This window comes from Nyctereutes procyonoides, unplaced genomic scaffold (assembly GCF_905146905.1).
Source record: "Nyctereutes procyonoides isolate TBG_1078 unplaced genomic scaffold, NYPRO_anot_genome, whole genome shotgun sequence".
NCBI lineage: Eukaryota > Metazoa > Chordata > Mammalia > Carnivora > Canidae > Nyctereutes > Nyctereutes procyonoides.
Genome location: NW_026575160.1, coordinates 16,445,932 through 16,464,416, shown reverse-complemented (window position 1 = coordinate 16,464,416; position 18,485 = coordinate 16,445,932). Strand labels below are relative to the sequence as shown.

The following is an 18,485-nucleotide window of genomic DNA, read 5'->3' as shown; positions in this document are numbered from 1 at the left end:
GACAAAAAATATTATTACCGCCCACATTTTGTAGATGAGCGGACTGAACCTCAGAGAAATTCCCAGATGTGCCGAGTAGCAGACTTGGGACTCAGCCTGGGTCATGGGACCCAAGCATGGGGCCTCTCGTACTCTGTATATAGAAAGCTGCAGTCATATGATTCTACGAGAGAATTCTGAATACATCTTTTTTCCTCATGAACACCAAACCTAGGCATACTTTAATGTTGAGACTTTGATTTTTCTCTCATTGAGTTTGAGGACTAGGTGGATGCAGGGTAAGTGATCTGTAGAGGGTATCACACCGTGGATAAACACAGAGTGGAGTACCTGGGTGATGGAATATTAGCCAGCAATAAAAAGGAGCAAAGACCTGGCACATACTACAGCATGGATGAACTTTGAAAACATTATGCTAAATGAAGGAGCCAGTCACAAAAAGGCCACATAGTGTATGGTTCCACTCACCTGAATATCTCAAAGTGGCAAATCCATAGAGTTGGAAGATAGATTTAGCTGCCAGGGACTGGGAGAAGGGAGGAATGGGGAGTGACCCCTAATGGCTCTGGGGTTTCCTTTTGGGGTGATGAAAATGTTCTGAAGTTAGACAGAGGTGATGGTTGCAACCACATTGTGAAGGTGCAAATGCCACTGAATCGGACACTAATTTTATATTATGTGTATTTTATTGCAATTTAAAAAAGTTATCCCCTCACGTTTTTGCTTATTTGTTTGTTTAGCATTTGAACAGTGGTAGAAGATATCCTAGAAACCATCTGTCGATCTGGAAAGGGAGCTCTGATTCTCTCACCCTTGTGGCTTGTACATCGTGCAAGTCTGCGATGGCCCAAGGTGCAGTGCACCTGGGTAACAAGTGGGGCCCTTGCCCTGAGCAAGCCAGGGGTGGCCTGGCTGAGCCTCACGTGGCCTGCCCTTGACTCACAGCAGGCCTGGCCCAGCTGCTCACTTACTCTCGATTTGTGGGGCACTGCGGTCATTGATCTGTGTGACTTTTCGTAGGCGAGTTCCTTGCTGGATATCAGCCAACAACGCACTCCGACCTTTGGGGTCCGCCTTTCTCAGGCTGGAAGTGTCTGTGCCTACCTGTAAGGGAATAAGAGACATTTGATTATAATATCATATAACATATGATATTATAATAACATATAATATCATAATATTAATATACATATAATATCATAATCTACTGTTTTCTAGGACAGTTTCTAGGACTGTTTTCCTTGTCTCTTCCACTCCCTTCTGCCCTTAACAGTCTTTCAATTTGTACAGCTCCTTGGGGCTCTTTTCTATCTGCTAGATGGGATGCTGCTTGATTTCATGAATCCCTGAATAAAATCAGATCTTTAAAATTTACTCAGTTGAATTTTGTTTTTGAACACTTCCATTGTAGCTTGAGCTGACATGGCAGGGGTCTCTGTAGGTTCGATGAACCAGGGAGCATCAGAAAAAAACATATGGAGGTTGGTGGCAAATAAGGGGAGAGGGAGGGTTGCACTGGAAGACACAGCCAGGAGGAAACACAGAAGGTTCATACCATGTGCACGGAGACCTGGTTAAACATTTCTCAAAGCCAGAAATACTTCTTAGCACCTGCTGTATAGGAGATACCATGTGTCTTTGGTTTTCAGCTGAAATAGCACCACTTCCTCCTTTTCTGACCCCCCAGTCTAAATAAGGCCCCCCAGTGTTCTCTCTCAGGGTACCATATTCCTTCTTCCTCCGCAGTTTCTACCACCTTGCATAAATTTATATTTATCTTTCCTTGTGGAAAATTTCCATTTGTGGTTATGAGTTTAAGGTTCACCACTCCCACATGACTCTGTCAGAAAAAAGACCTTGTTCCTTTTGTTCACAAATGTATTTCCAGAGAGTATAAAAGGACCCGGCTGCAGATAGGCCTGTGACTATTTACCAGAGGAAGGAACGAGTGGGCTAGACCAAGGATATATACGGTACCCTGGCCATGCCTTCAAGGGCATGTGTGTGTGCCAGGGAGACGGGACACACATGAATGGAATTTAAGCCACTATATAATGCAGCCCAAGACATAGGTCCCACAGAGAGCAAGGCCACCAAGAGTTCATAAATGGCCATGTTTGTCAGGCTGCAAGACAGATATGGGACTTTAAGATGGTCCTGAAGTATAGACAGGATTTACAAATCCTTGCTAGAGTCGCTTCCTGTTCAGAAAAGGACAATTCATCTTTGTTGACTATACAGTCAGAGACTCTCCAGTGTCACAGACTAGAAACAAGGGTAATTGTGATTTTAGTGAAAATGTGCTGAGAGCGCATTTTCACCGGCTGACTCTACAGCGCTGGTAACGCATCTTCCACAGGCTTTGAAGGGCATAAATTTCAAAGTTGGATTCTTGATGCCTGGAAACATGCTTTTTGAACCCTTGAGAGGGGCTCGTGGGTCATGGTCAGTAAGAGAGCGATAAGCAAAGGGCCCCAACCCTAATGATGCATGTTTTTTAGAAGGCATTATTAATGCACATATACAACAGGGAATTTCTCACACAACATGCTTTTTTTAAAATTTTTATTTATTTATGATAGTCACACACAGAGAGAGAGAGAGGCAGAGACACAGGCAGAGGGAGAAGCAGGCTCCATGCACCGGGAGCCCGACGTGGGATTCGATCCCGGGTCTCCAGGATCGCGCCCTGGGCCAAAGGCAGGCGCCAAACCGCTGCGCCACCCAGGGATCCCCACAACATGCTTTTTAAAAGTCTCTCTATATACGCTATTATGTATCAATAAATCATTTTAAACTGCAAAGTTTTGTGATTTTTAAAGTCTCCTCTCATTTTATTTGTAAGTAGTTAATGACAAAATAAAGGGCCAACAGAAATATCATGACCCCAGTCAAGAGGATATGCAAATTTTTGCAAAAATCTAGCATTACAATCTCAGACATGTATCATGGCCAGGGATTAGGAGGGAGAGAATGCTTTGTAGCTTTCTTCCTAGCTACAAGATAAGTCACACTGTGAATTATAATGATAGTCATGGTCCAACTCAGATGATAGCCTTGGGGAAGGCAAGGGTTAGAATAGTGTGTTCTTCTGTTTAAAGAAGAAGCTGGACCCATGAACAAACCTTATTGCTAATATTGCTGGGGTGGGAGGCACGTCATCTCACCTAATTTTAACTTGATTCTTTAATTTACTACAGAAACATATCCCCTACTGCCCAATCTTGCCCATCCATCCCAAGCTTTTCAGATGAGGGCTATGGAGAAGGTTGTATGTCCTTGGGATAATGTTAATTTGAGTACCTAAGTAGCAAGGGCTTCAACGGGTTCTTGACAAATCCACAGGACAGATTTGTTGATAAACACCTTCCAAATCAGCAGGAGGATATGGCGAATCACATCACATCTACGTGCTGCAGTTCAATTTGCTGGACTATACTGAACACTCCGTTGACTTCTCACTTTACTTTCCTGCTGCACTGTCAGCCCTGATGACTTTCCACTAGAGGGCTCTCCCTCCCCTGATATTGATAAGATGTCACTCAGTCCTCTCCTGTGAGGTCAAGAACGAAAAACTTCATGCCTAGGGTCACCCTAGAGACTGAGGCTTAATGGGTTTTTGTACAAAAGGACATCTAAAGACATATTCATTTGCACACTGAAAACTGTAGTGCACCGTGACAGTCAAACTACTCCACCTGCAATATTTATTAACGATTCACTCATGATTTGCTTTCTTACAAAACCCTAAAAAGTCTTGTTACTGTGGTTACGGGACACAGAAACAGAAAAGAGAAGATTTCCAAACGTTCTTTTATTCTATCCTGGTTATTAGCCACTTCACTAAAAGCATAATCAACAGAGAGAAAGCCACTCCTGGACACTTTTCCTGTGGTAAATATATCTACCAAACATGCTTCCCTCACTCCCTGTGCGCGCGCACACACACACACACACACACACACACACACACACCACAGAAATCCAAAACATTACTTCTACATTTGTTCTAGTTCTTCCTTGACATTGCTATTGAGTGTGACTCAATCTGTTGAGTTCCACACAAACCTTTTGTGGACTCAATTCCCCCATAGTGAGCTCCAAATGGAGTAGCTTGGATCCTAAGAAGATGCAAAGTAGCAGAAGAGCAATGCAAATTAGCCCATCCTGAGCCGTGCAAAGGCTGACGAGCAGAAGTGAACCAGTAAGATCACACAGACAAAAACTGACAATTTTAATAGAGCCAAGGGTGGTGACACACCTATTCTCCCATCTTGATAAATTAGAAGCTTCTGCATGTCCCTTTGTCATCCCAGCTAAAGAGCTGGTCAGGTTTCAGTGTGGTTGGGGGGTGGGGAGGGCAGTCCAGCCCAGAGATGCAGGTCCTGCTGTCTGTCACTCGGCCACTACATGCCATTCCCGCATCTGTCTGATTTCATACTGATTTCTGTGAGAAACACTGATGGAAAAAAAAATCCAGCTGGTTAATCCAAATCTAGCAGGTTGTTTGTCTCAAGGATGATCTAAACCCTATCAACGTCTTACAATTTCAGCTTTGCAGCTTCCGAAAGGTGCATTCTCCAATGTGGCTGTTAAACCTAAAATTAGTTCTCAGGTTTCCAGGCACACAGCCTGCTCATTACCTTGGCCCTCAGCCCACTCCTGTCTTCCAAACTTGGGGACAGACAGCTCTCAGCAGCCAGGGTACTTGGATTTCATGACCCAGCCTGAAGCCCCAGGACAGCCTGAATGGCACTGCCTCCCCTGCCAGCACCATCTTGACGGAGGAGAACACAGAGGGCCTGGGATCCGAAAGAGAGACATGAAATATTTTCAGAGAAAATGGACGCAATGTTCCCTGAACTCCATGTGCTTAATTAAGTCAGTCTGTTCTAGGGATCCCTGGGGCGCTCAGCGGTTGAGCGCCTGCCTGTGGCCCAGGGCCTGATCCTGGAGACCCAAGATCGAGTCCCGCATTGGGCTCCCTGCATGGAGCCTGCTTCTTTCTCTGCCTGTGTCTCTGCCTCTCTCTGTGTCTCTCATGAATAAATAAATAAAATCTTAAAAAAAAAAAAGGTCTAGAATGAGGTGTACTGGGAATCTAACAGTGTTAGGTCTCATTTTCAGAAATGCAGATATGCCATTAGAATCCACAGCGGAAAGAACGGACCCTGAAACCTCCTTTTCTAAAGCCTGGTTTCCTGAACAACTGCACACAGACCGTGAGGTTCCTTAGAGGACACAGCTGCCCAGTACAGAGCCACGTCCCCTACCAGGAGGATTAAAATGGCATGACAGGTCCAAAATGGAGCCACTTGCCCCAGAGACAGCAAACCAAGACTTAATTGTAGTTTCAGGTCCTCCTGGGAATGTGACCTTTACTCAGTCAGTCTGGAATGACCCCACCAGCTTAGTGAGGTAATCTGTGTGATTGACCCCTGTCCTTCCCTCTGCCCTTTACCTTGCCTGAAACAGTCCTTTCTTTTATGACTTCCCTGTCACACCTGCTTTCTGCCTTTATTTTTAAAATTTTTAAAATATTTTATTTAATTTATTCATGAGAGATGCAGAGAGAGAGACAGGCTGAGACATAGGCACAGGGAGAAGCAGGCTCCATGCAGGGAGCCAGATGCGAGACTCGATCCCAGGATCCTGGGATCACACCCTGAGCCCCCCAGGTGCCCCCAGAAATAAGTTCAGTCGGTTGAATTTTGTGTTTTAACAGGAGGCAAAAAAGAATTAGGGCCCTTTCACTGGAGCTCTAGGTGCATCTGTTCCTATTCTCTACACCCTCAGAGAAGTCCATCCCCTGGAATGGAGTGACCGGCTACTGTAAGCGGGCAGCTACCTCCTTGCCCCTGTGTCTGGAGGCCATCTCGACCCTTCCCTCTTCCTCATTCTCAACAGCCACTCAATCACAAACTCCTATTGGTTCTTCCTGAGCGATCTCTCTGGAATCTGGCTCCTTTGCGCCACTCCTCAATGCTGACTTAGAGCAGGTGATGGGGGGTCGGCACAGGCTGCCCCTAAATATACCACTTTGGTATATTGTTTATTTTGAATTAAAATTACATAAGAAACAGCCAATAAAGGACACTGACCATTCTCTGTCCTCTGTTTGCATGGAAATAAATTTCCCATGTGAAAAGTACCCCCCTTGTACCAGGAGGAGAGGAGACATTCTTAATCCCAGAAGTAGGAATTCAAGGCCGAGGGGGCTGTATAAACAAACCTTATTACTTCTTTGCTAATTTAGTACCCAAAGCCCAAACTTCTTTGCCTTGTCGATATGTCTAAAAACATTTTTTTTTTTTGAGAAAGGGAATGCATGCCTATGTGGGGTTGAGGGAGAGGAAGAGAGAGAATCTTAGGCAGGCTTCACACCCTGAGATCATGACCTGAGCGTAAATCAGGAGTTGGCCGCTTAACCTCCCGAGCCACCCAGGTGCCACTGTCTTGTACATTCTTTAAAAACTTACTGTTTCTTTGTCTAAAAGGTCTAAAAGTTGCCTGCTTTGGTCACTTCTTTGAATCTCCTGTTTCTAGGAGCTCCTATACATACAAAATAAATTTTCCCCCTGTTAGCCTGTCTTATGGCAATTTAATTATTGGACCAGCCAAAGAACCTAGAGGGGAAAAAAAGAAGACTTGCTCGCACCTCTATAGGTCACTGTCACCTTGGGATTCCATCTACCTGGTCTTCAAGCCTCCTGTCTTCTTGCTCTTCTCCACTCAGCTCTCAGAATGACTGGATAAGGGACATGTCACTTATCATGTCCCTCCTCACCATAAAACTTTCTGCTGGCTCCCCACTGCTCTCAGGTGCAAGTTCAAATCTCCATCACACTGTGCAAGTCCCCCCACCCTCGCTTCTCAGGCATTCCATACTGCGGCTTACCCCTGGATCTTAGCTTGAGCTAATCTCTCTGCTCTTTTTACACTTGTCTCTTGGCTATTTTCCAGGAAGACTTCTGATCCTGGAAGACCAGGTGAAGAGCCCTTTTCTGTTCCTAGAGCAACATGTTCACCATTAGCAGAGCACCTGCCACCCAGATCATGTCACTCTGCTCAAAACTTGCTGTGTTTTTCCATCTCACTTGGGATGAAAAATTCAAAGCCCTGATTAATATGGTCTACTGGGCCTAACTGCATTTTAGCATGCTACCCTGAGTTTACCTATAAAAACCAGCATTTTTCTACTCACACCATGTTATGAAAGCAGTTCCGCTGCTTTTGAATCTCCTGTTTCTAGGAGCTCCTGTATACAAAGCTGTACTTGTGGTACTCATTTTTAGCAATACTGAGAATTCTGATTTTTATATGGATTTCAAGTCACTTCAGTAGGGAATAATCAGAAGGAAACAGAAGAATACAGGCTGGGAATACAAAGAGTAGCAGTAAAGAAATATGGAGGAGGAGGGATGTAAGGTGTGTATAAACAAGACCTATGGATGTGTTTTAGAGGCAGAGATTAGATTTTAAGTATATTGGAGCCATGAATTTAAAAAGGCAGTCAATTTATGGATAGTAGATTGGACAGGGACAAAAACACACTTTTAAATTCCTGTGATAGTTATTTTAAAAGTCTGTATCACAGCAAAATGAATTTGTAAGTATTTCACAGGAATTGCTAGAGAGAGGGACCATGAAAGGAGGACAAAGAGAAATCAGTAGAGCAAACCTGTTATTAATATGACTCAATAATAAGATTTGAGTGTTGACTCTGTGCCACTGGATTAGGAGTTGGGGATACAGTATGGGCAAGACTGTGACGATCCTGTTCTCAGGCAGTGCACCTATGTATGTGTGTATGTATATATATGTATATATGTGTGTGTACACGTATTGCATACATGTCCATATAGAGGGCCTACGTTTGCACCTCTTTTTACTAAACACGAGAAATCAGGAAAGGATTCTTGCTTTTGCAAAAAGAAAAAAGGCAAAAAGTAAAAATAGTGTTCAGTGTTTGTTTTGCAGTGAGCCTTACAGAAGCAGCCTGGACCTGGAGCGGCGCGAGCAGAGCCACCAGGCTCCTTGCCAAGAAGTAGGCTCAGCATCTTAGCATCAAGCTGCCTAGCTTTGAACTGTGTCTGTAGGCACCTGGGCTTTATCTCCATTATGTTGTGCACCTGTTAGAAGACGTGTTCTAAGGTATTAGAAAAGCCTAAGAGAGGTTGCATTTTGCTCAAAAGTGTTTCTACATAAATTAATGGCAGTTGCTTCCTCAATTTACAACATTTTGACTTAAGAAAGGTTTCATAAGAACTCTACGGCCAGATATCGGGGTAAACCTACATTCCTTGTTATTTATTATTTGGACCTGAGACTCTGAACTGGTCTCCACAGCTAGGATCCCAATCTATCCTCAAGACTGCCCTCAGATAACTGTATTTAAGGCATCTGCTGTCTGACTCTCCTCAATATGCTTCCATGACTCTCCATTCTGCACCAAATCAAAGAATCTAGCCATACTTCTTTCCCCAAGGAAACTTTCGACCTTATCTTGTCCCTTTTGATGAGTTAAAACTGCTCCAGATTTCTCCCATATTTCTTTTTCTACTTCCAAGCCTGTGCTCATGGTCATGGTATCATTTTTAGCAACACTAAGAATTTTGCTTCTGCTTTTTCTGGGAATGCTCCCCTGACCCTCCCCCTGCCCTGCCACACCTGCCCAACCTTTTACTTCTCTTTTAAGCTCTACATCAAAAACAGTTTACTTTACAAAATCTTTTTTCTTTTAAACTTCCTCAAATCAATCTCTCCCTTGTTTGATCCACACACATCCTCCAAAGTGCACGGTAATTCCCTACAGTGCTACTCAGGTTTTTCAAATATTAAAGTTTTTATACACTGTTCTTACCATTTATTTACTTACTTACTTATTTATCTTTATTCTAGGATTCCATTTATATGAGATTCTAGAAAAGGCCAAACTAGAGACAAGGCAAACATATCAGGCATTTTTTTGGAGCAAGAAGGTTCAATCGGTGAAACACTTCCCAGGATGCTTTGATGACAGGCAACTGCTATTATGCATTTGCCAAAACCCATAAAACTTTACAGCATAAGCAGTAAACCATACGCACGCAAATAAAAATAATCGCTTAGGAAGTTGCTATATCCCGGGAAAGAATGCAGAATGTGACAAAATTACCCAACTGTGTTACCAATGAACGAAATAAAAATCTCACTGCACATTGTGTGAAAAAAAGACACTGATAAAGTACGTTTGCAAAGGAGTCGAAACTTTTACTAATGAAGGCAAACGCACTGCACGTAAAGCCTGGATTCTGAAAGACTGTGCTATTTCCCACAGAGGTGCTGCCTAACAATCCTGCAACTGCTACCCATGCATACTGGTTTCCTGGAATTGGGACAATTCATAGGTGACAAACGGTGGCTGCAAGACATCTCATTGTTGGAGCAGGAGGTTCAGGATAAGCGAGAAGAAGAGAAAGTCCCAAGGTCCGGATACACACCCAGCAATCAAAGTGACACAGGTCACTTTGGACAGAGCGTTGCCAGAGTTTGCCCTGAGGGTCCAGCAAAGACTGGAGTCTCTGAATTCCCAAACAGTACTGATGGCACAGTGCTTGCTCCGTGGGTGGCTTTTCCCTCATGGCCAGGCCAACAATCCTTGGGTTCAAATATAAAAATATCCAGCTCCAGAGTTCCTGCCACATCCTGCTAAGCTCTTCGGGTCCCAGGGACAGTTCCTGAAACTCTGGAAATCTGGGGTCCACGTCATCGCCCTGGCTACCCTGGTGCACATCTGTTCCGGCGACTGTTGAACACTGTCCTAGAACTCGTTCAACCTCTTCATCTGGACACCTCATGTTTGGTCTCAGAAGTTCAAGTTTTGAACTTGACTTTCCCTCTCTGCCTCCCCCTGGACGAAAGCATCCTATCACTACCATTTTAAGACTCCTTTGAGGTACACCCAGATTGAATTAGAAAAGAGCTAAAAGGCCAACCATGATTTCTCTGGAAGTGAGATCATTTGTCTCTGCCATTCTCCCTTATTTTTGTGTGGAAATTCTGGACATGCAAAAGCTAAGCCATTCCCTTTTTAATAACCAGCATATCCAGCTGTTTTTTTTTTTCAAACTGTGTGAGCAACCTAGCAGTATTTTATTAAAATGGACTTCATGTAACCTGAGCCTCTAGATCTCTGACATACGTCTGCTCCAACAAAACACGCAGCGTGGGCAGAGAAGTGCTGCCTTTCAGGTTATGCCACTGCCCCTCAAGCTGTCTTCACACTTTTTAACCTTTTGTCACCCCGTCCCTAGAGATGGGAATTCAGCTCAGTGCCCTTTCTCTTTTTTCAATGATGCCAACATTCCCAGGCTTTTAAAACTAAAATTTAAACGATGAGAAAACCTGATTTTAAAACCTATGCTGGATCTGGAAAGAATAACCTTGTAAATGGAAAAAAAAAAAAAAAAAAGGCCAGCCTTAGGAGTCAAGGGCTTGGCATTAGGAATTGCTAATAAATAAAACATAGTTTGAACAGTGTCTCAAAAACTGGCTGAGTTTTCTTATCTTCCTGTTTTTTGTTTTTTAAGACAAAAAGAAACATGCTCTTGTCCCAGCAGATTAATCTGCAAACTAATGACACAACACTACTGTCAACTGCAGCATTACTGGTCCTGTTAAAGGCTTTGTCTCTTTGACCTGAGCTGAAACCTATGATTCCTTCCTTTCTTCCATTTGAAATAACCAACTTTCCCTGAGACCTGGCTCCTTCTTTTCACTCAACCATGCACACAGGTGATTCTGGAATCTAGGTACCGAGGCTGGGACATGCAAAGGCTGACAATGATGACAGCAATAAGACAAAAGAGATGGGACAGCATCCATGGGTGCTAAGTACTTGGCATGTATTAGCTCCTCTCCAGGGCCCTTGAACAACCAGCCCTGTCATGTAGGTACCGGCTATGAGTCTTTTTTTTTTTTAAAGATTTTATTTATTTATTCATGAGAGACAGAGAGAGAGAGAGAGAGAGAGAGAGAGAGAGAGAGGCACAGACACAGGCAGAGGAAGAAGCAGGCCCCATGCAGGGAGCCCTACGTGGGACTCGATCCCGGGACTCCAGGATCACGCCCTGGGCCGAAGGTGGCACTAAACTGCTGAGCCACCCAGGCGTCCCAACCGGCTATGAGTCTTACGTCCATTTTACAGAGGAAGTGCAGAGGGGAAGCACGCTGTTTACTGCTAGTGAGGGGAGAGTGGAAAGGTGGGGCCAGGCAAGGCCGGGTCCCACTGTCACCATGCTGTAGAGCCTCTTTGTCATGACAACACCTAGGCAAACAGTGTAGGCGAAAATCCAGGAATACATGGCCAGCCCGCAGCTGGGTGGGGGGGTGGTCAGATTATTTTCTGGCCTGTGACCACGGTAGATGTTGCTTCACAAGGAGTGTGACAGCCAGAACAGGAAGGAGGGGGCAGGGAAAGGGTGTCAGGAAAAGGAAGGGAGGGTGTTGCTGCTAGGAAGGCTGGGGACCAAGGAGCTAAGTGCCAGGCCTCTGCCAAGGCCGGAAAGGACAGCCGGAGCTGAATGATGGACTCTGAGAACAGTCCGATTAGTGAGCCAGCGGCCGTCTTGGCAGGAGAACAACTAAAAGCACTTAAAATGGAAACTACGCCGAGTAACCCAAGCTCCGAGGCTGATACCTCAACTGTAAACAGCTTGTACCTGAAACTCCCTCGTCAGGTAACACGGAACCTCCTGTGGCTCAAACATGCTGGCCCACCTCTTTCTTTCCACATGTCAGCCCCCTACTCTCCTTTTACACCTCCCTGCTGGCTGCGGGGCAAAATGCAGGGTTTTCAGCTGGTGGCCCCCCTTTTTTGACTCTGAAATAGAGGAAGATGTTGAACACTGCTCAAATATGAAAGGACACAAAAGTGACATAAAAACAACCCAGAGGAGGGAATTCCAAAATTTCTAGAAAGCCCAAGATGTTCCCAAAGTGTTATACTTATTATATATGATAACATAAATGGATCTAGACTTTCTTTTCTTAGGTCCCTTGCCTGGAGAGGCCAGTGGAAGCTGCTGGATCTGGATGTGGATTGGATACTACCGAGTCCACTAAAAGAATCTTATATCTGGATGTGGTGATACTCTCATCATTCCAGAACCTGCTTCCCCATGTCTCTGGTGAGCTCCTACAATACTGGACCTGGGTGCTCTGTGTACGTCCTCTATCACTCTGTCATCACCCTGGACCACACTCCAGTTCTGGGCACTGCTGATGAATGGTGGAAAGTCCTATCTGGCAACTAAAGGATCCTTTGTTGGCCTTCAGACCTTCAGGTCTACACCCTGCCTGATATCTCTGTGATCCATGCTGCTCACATCCTTTGTTTTCCCTTGGGCCACTTCTTTTGGAAGTGTTGGATGCTTTTAGCATCCTCAGTGGCCAGTTGGCAAGAAGATAGTGTGGTATGGTGGGAAAAGCTGGGCTCAAGGGTCAGTTTTACAATTTACTATTCTGTTCTGGCTAACACTTAAGGAAGCAACTGAGTCCAGTTTGCCAATGGCTAAGTAGTCATAATACAGTGAGTCATCCAAGGAGGAAGCCACCAGCCTTCCATCAAGGAGAGACAGCCCCTCCTTACAGTTAAAAATGAGGATCCCAGAGCCCCTTCACCTTGAATGGGATCCTGGATCCATCATTTCTTAGTGGCATAACTTTGGCAAGTTACCTTACCTCCATTTTAGAGACATTTTTAGAGACAACATCGGAAACACTTAACTATGGTTACATAACAGAAGGCAAATGTTAATCATCCTTGACTATGAAGAAGCTGATAGAATCAAGTAATACATAAAAAGAAGACTAAACTACACCTAAGTGGGATTTATTCTGAGAACACAAGCCTGGGTCAATATAGGAAAATCAATCAGTAAAGCCTAGCATATTAAAGCCCATTAGATTAATACTACTATATTAAGCCTACTTTCTAAAGAAGAAAAATCACATGATCGCATCAATTGAAGCAGAAAAACATCTCACAAAATTCATCCATCCATGGTAAAAAAAAAGTCTCATCAAAGTCAGAAGGAAGGGAATTTTATTATGAAAAAGAGCATGAACAAAAACACTATTGCTAACATTGCATTCAGCGATAAAATGATAAGATCAAGAATGAAACAAGGCTATTCCCTCTTATCACTCTTCTTCAACACCATAATTGGAAATCCTAGCAAGTACTATAAGGTAAGACAAAGAAATAAATGGCATATTGAAAAGGAATAAATAAACTTGTCCCTATTCACAGACAACATGATTTTCTATGTAGAAACTTCAAATAGGCAAAAACTCCAGAACTAATAAGTGACTTAGCAAGGTCACAGAATGTAAAGTCAAAACACAAAAATCAATCATGTTTCTTTATACTAACAATAAGCAATTGGAAACCAGGATTTTAAAGACTCCATTATACCTTAAACTAGCTTTAAGTATAAATGAAATACTTATGCAGTAATCAAAATATGTATAGAATATGGATTCTAAAAGCCATGAAATTCTCATGAAATAAAGAAGACCTAAAGAAACGAAGAATTATACTGTGCTTATGAACTGGAGGACTCCACACAATAAAGATATCAATTCTCCCCAAGTTGATCTATAAATTTAATGTAGTGGCAAGCACAACCCAATACGATTTTTAAATATAGACATATTGATTCTAAAATTTATATGGAAAGGCAAAGGAAATAAAATAGCTAAAACAATTGTCCAAAAGAAAAATTGGAGGACCCACATTATATGATTTTAAGACTTACTATAAGCTATAGTAACAATGATGACATGGTACTGGCAAAGGGCTGGATACACAGAATAATGAAATAGAATAGAGAATTCAGAAATAGATCCACACAAATATATTCAATGGATTGTTGACAAAGGTGCCAAGGCAATTTAATAGAGAAAGGATAGTCTTCAACAAATAGTGCTGGAACAACTAAACATCCACATGCAAAAAAATGAAACTAAATGTAAGCCTTGTATCTTATGTATAGATTAATTCAAACTGGGTCATAGCTCTAAATGTAAAATCTGAAACAACCACCTTTTTAGAAAAAGACAGAGGAGAAATCCTTGTGATCCAGAGGTAGACAAAAAGTTCTTAGGCAAGACGCCAAAAGCACTACCCATTAAAAAAATTGTCAAATTGGGCTTTATCAAAAATGTAAAACTCTTGTTTTGGGAACGACACTGTTCAGAGGGTTAAAGACAAGCTATAGTTTGGGACAAAATATTTTCAAATTGCCTCTGCAACAGAGGACTTGTATCCAGTATCTAAAGAATTCTCGAAACAACAGTAAGAAAATAAAAACCCCAGTTAAAAAAAGGGGGGGCAAATGACTTCTATTTTATGAAGGAAGATATAGAGAAGGCAAATAAAAACATGAAAAGATGTTCAATATCGTTAGCCATTAGGGAAATACAGATTAAAACCATGATGCGATACTTCCTCACACTTGTTAGAAATGGCTACATGGAACAGAACAAAACCAAACCCTGACAGTTGCATGTGCTGACAAGAATGAAGAGCAACTGGAACTCTCACAAACTGTTGATGGGATTGTGCAGTAGTGTAACCACTTTAGCAAGCAGTCTGGCAGTTTCATATAAAGTTAAACATACCCTTAACATATGATCCTTACTCCTGGGATTTCCCCAAGAGAAATAAAGACTTGTTCATTCAGAAAACTTGTACACAAATGTTTAGACCAGCTTTATTCATAATCGCCAAGAATTAAGAACATCCCAAACGTCCTTCAGTGGGTGAATGGATTTAAACTTAATTTTTTTAGAGATGTAATGAATGAATGAATGAATGAATGAATGAATGATTTAGAGCACAAGTCGGGGGAAGGGCAGAGGGAGAGGGAAAGAGAGAATCTTAAGCAGACTCTGCGCTGGGCGTGGAGCCAGACATGGTGCTGCATCTCACCACCCGAGATCATGACCTGAGCCAAAACCAAAAGTTGGACACTTAACCAACTGAGCCACTCAGGTGCCCCTTGATTTAAACTTCAAAACACTACCCAGCAATGGAAAAATAAAAAGGAACTAAAAAGGAAGAACCCTTGATATACACAATATGGATAATCTCAAATGCATTATGCTAAGTGAAGAAGCTAGGTTCGTAAAATCACACACTGTATGATTACAAGATGTATGTTTATAAGATGTTCTGGAAAAGGCAAAGCTATAGTGACAGAGAACAGATCACAGGCTGATAAGGGGTTAGGGATAGGAGAGGGTGCAACTACAAAAGGGTAAGAGCAGAGAGTTTTTTGGGTGATGAAACCATACTATATCCTGATTGTGGTCAAGGTTAAACAAATCTCTATGTGTGCTGTAATTTAGAGAGGGGTTACCCTCTCCCCCAAAAAGGTCAATCTTTAAAAAATAAAAATAAAATTAAAAATGCAGCTGAGAAAATCTGGAAAGTGGAGGAGAGAAAAAAGATGGGATAAAGGGTCTAGGCACCAATGACCTCATTCCACAAAACAGAGGGTTCAAGAACCCACAAAGTCAAATGCTGACCAAAAGCAACAGAGGTTTAAGTATATTCTTTAAAGTTACAAAGTGTGACGGTAAATTTATGTGTCAACTTGCCTGGGCAAAGGTGAGCCCACAGAGCTGGGGAAAACATTAATTCTGGGTGTGTGTTCCAGGGTGTTTCTGGAAGAGATTAGCATTTGAATTGATAGACTGAGTAAAGAAGATTGCCCTGATGATGCAGGTGGGCATCATCCAGTCAGCTGAGGGCTGGAGTTAGAACAAAATGGCAGAGGAAGGGCCATGTCTTGTGCTTGAGCCAAGACATCCACCTACTCCTGCCTGCCCTTGGACATTGGCACTCCTGGTTCTCAGGCCTTTGAACTCAGAATGAATGATATCATCAGCTTCATTGGTTTTCCAGTCTGCATGGCAAATAGTGACTCCAGTGACTCCCAGCCTCCATAATCGTATGAGCCAGTCTCTATAATACTCCTCAAAAATATTATTTAGAGATTGTAATTTAAATCAACCAGATTACTTCCCATTAAAGTGAACACCATTAAAATGCTCAAACTATACTCCACTCACGCTGCTGCTCTTTTGTTATTGTTGACTTTCTGTACTGGTTCATTTTTTAACCATGGGTACGTGTTAGTTTGATGTGTCCACTGGGCTGCTCACCAAGTGCTGGTTTCTGTTCATTTGCAGAACAGAGATAACCTACCCTGAGGGGCAACAAGTGACCCAAGTCCTTTCCAGCCCAAGTGACCATGTTTGTCTACTGCCCCGGAGTCTCTCTGACCCTTTATCACTTTATGGCCCTAGAGTGAATCTTTCAGAATAGGAGTAAATTTGAACACCCAGAAACAACCGCGTTTGATGTTTCTTCTAGGAGGAAAGGCTGACATTTCCCTCAGTTTAGTTGTGAACCATCTAGTTTGGGTATGTGTGAGGCCTTCATGGAATGAGGTGACTGGGCCAGAAAGTACTGCTGGCAAAGAAGCTAACATGAACATGTCTTGGGAAGAATAAACCATTCTGAATTCCAACCCCCTATGGGGTTCCAGAGGGGGATCTATGGAAACAATGGAGGACCAGAATAGCATTCCCCTCCCATTTCAGCAATCATGCCAGGCTCTTCCCAGTACTACAGGCTGAATCCCTGCAAAACATCCCAGGTATTCTCTCTCCAAACCCATCACCCCATACATGACCAGAAGATATGGATTTGTTCCTCAAACACCATTTTCATCAGTCCCATTTCTGGTTAAGAAGATACAGTGGTTCTGTGGCTTAAACACACCTTCGCCATGAAGTACTTTCTGAAAACCCTAGTGGGTCTTTCATTTGTCTGATCTTTGCCTAATGCAGCCCTATAATTGCAAACATTTACAGCTTACATGTCTTTCTATATATATATATATTGTGACATGTGTGCTTCCCAGCAACCCTGAGGGGTAAATGTGAGTGCCTTCCTTTATCACCACTTAAACCCAGTTGAGTGCGGTATGCCAGGGATTCAATTTGTATTTGTTTGACTTTTGACTATAAAGCACAACATTTTGTTCCAAAGCTTTCTACAAAGACAGCCTCAAATTGCTGCTCTTTAGGGGAACGATATCTAAAATGAATAAACAAGAAACAAACTCTCCAAAATAAGTAAATGTCAATCAAAAGGTGGCATAAAATATTACACTAACAGGTCAAAATAAAGGATAAAAAGGAAATAAGGCAGAAATGCAGAATTAAGACCATCTGGTCTTCACTCCCCACCTCCTTTCTTACATATATATTTAAACCTCTTTTGTACAGTTCTGTTTCTTTTATTAGGAAAATATTTGTTACATTTATATGTATACGGACAAAAAAGCCAAATATAAGTAAATATAGGAAATTATCTCCATGCCATAACCTGCAAGAAAAATATAAACTCTTCTTGTTCTTCTAGCTTTGTCAAAATGAGGCTTTGTGCTCTCATTCATTCAACAACAAGAAAATCAATGAGCATCTCCTACGGGCAGGAACAGAGCAGGGGGGCAACCAGATACTTGCACATATCACTGGCTGGATAAGACTCAGAAATGTGCCAGCAGACCAGAAACACCTGGAATCTACTCAGTCCATCTCTGGGCCTTGCTGGCTGGCATTTGTGCAACAGAGACAGGTCACTTCAGAATGTGCTGAATGGAATCTTGTGAGATCCCAGGGATATGTTTCCAACTGGCTGCTGAACATCTCCATTCAAGGGTGCCACTAGCATCTTAAACTCAATGCAAGCAAAACAAACTCATTCTCTCCCCCATTTTATGCCCCCCAAAGTGCATGTGTGGATACATTCACACCTGCACTCTTGTTATACCTCTTGTAATACAGATTCTTTGAGTCATGCAGGCTCAAAGCCAGGAGGCCCCTGTATCACACTGTTGATAGTCTACAATTGGTTAAACTTGCCTACTATCAACTTTACTTGCAAGACACATTTCTAATTCCTACTGCCCTTTCTAGTCTCACCACCATATGTTGTGTTTACTCTTCGCTTCTCGCCCACATCCTCTTAAACCACAGCTCCGTTCTTAGCAATGGGAGGATGTCAGCCTTCGGCTGTGCAGGTGGAGGTGGGAAGTTGAGAGTTACAAATTTAAATGGTCTTCTAATGAGACTCTTGCTTTCAAAATCTCCACTCTCTAGTTAAACTTTCATGTTGTTTCTCCAGTTTTCTTTACATCTAAATGAGGTACCTGCAAAATTAGGATAAAACTCACTAGGCCTGGTGTTCCAGGCTGTCCAGAATCTGACCACGTTCTTTTTCTACCTCCCACCCCACACATTTTATATACTCCCCATGCCCGCTTCGTCCCCCATTCCCTGTATTGGTCATGCCCTTGTTATCTCAACGTCAGTACCCATGCATTCTCTCTGCACACTATGCTCTTCTCCTCCAACTCTACCAA

General features: G+C 42.8%; 1 protein-coding gene across 1 annotated transcript in view; it reads right to left on the bottom strand.

The window, feature by feature from the left end:
• WIPF3 (WAS/WASL interacting protein family member 3) overlaps positions 1–18,485 on the bottom strand; it is an 81,036-nt gene that overhangs the window by 24,063 nt on the left and 38,488 nt on the right. The window contains exon 3 of the mRNA XM_055314683.1: positions 972–1,104. Coding sequence (XP_055170658.1) covers positions 972–1,104 — 133 coding nt within the window. The remainder of the gene's footprint in view (positions 1–971; positions 1,105–18,485) is intronic.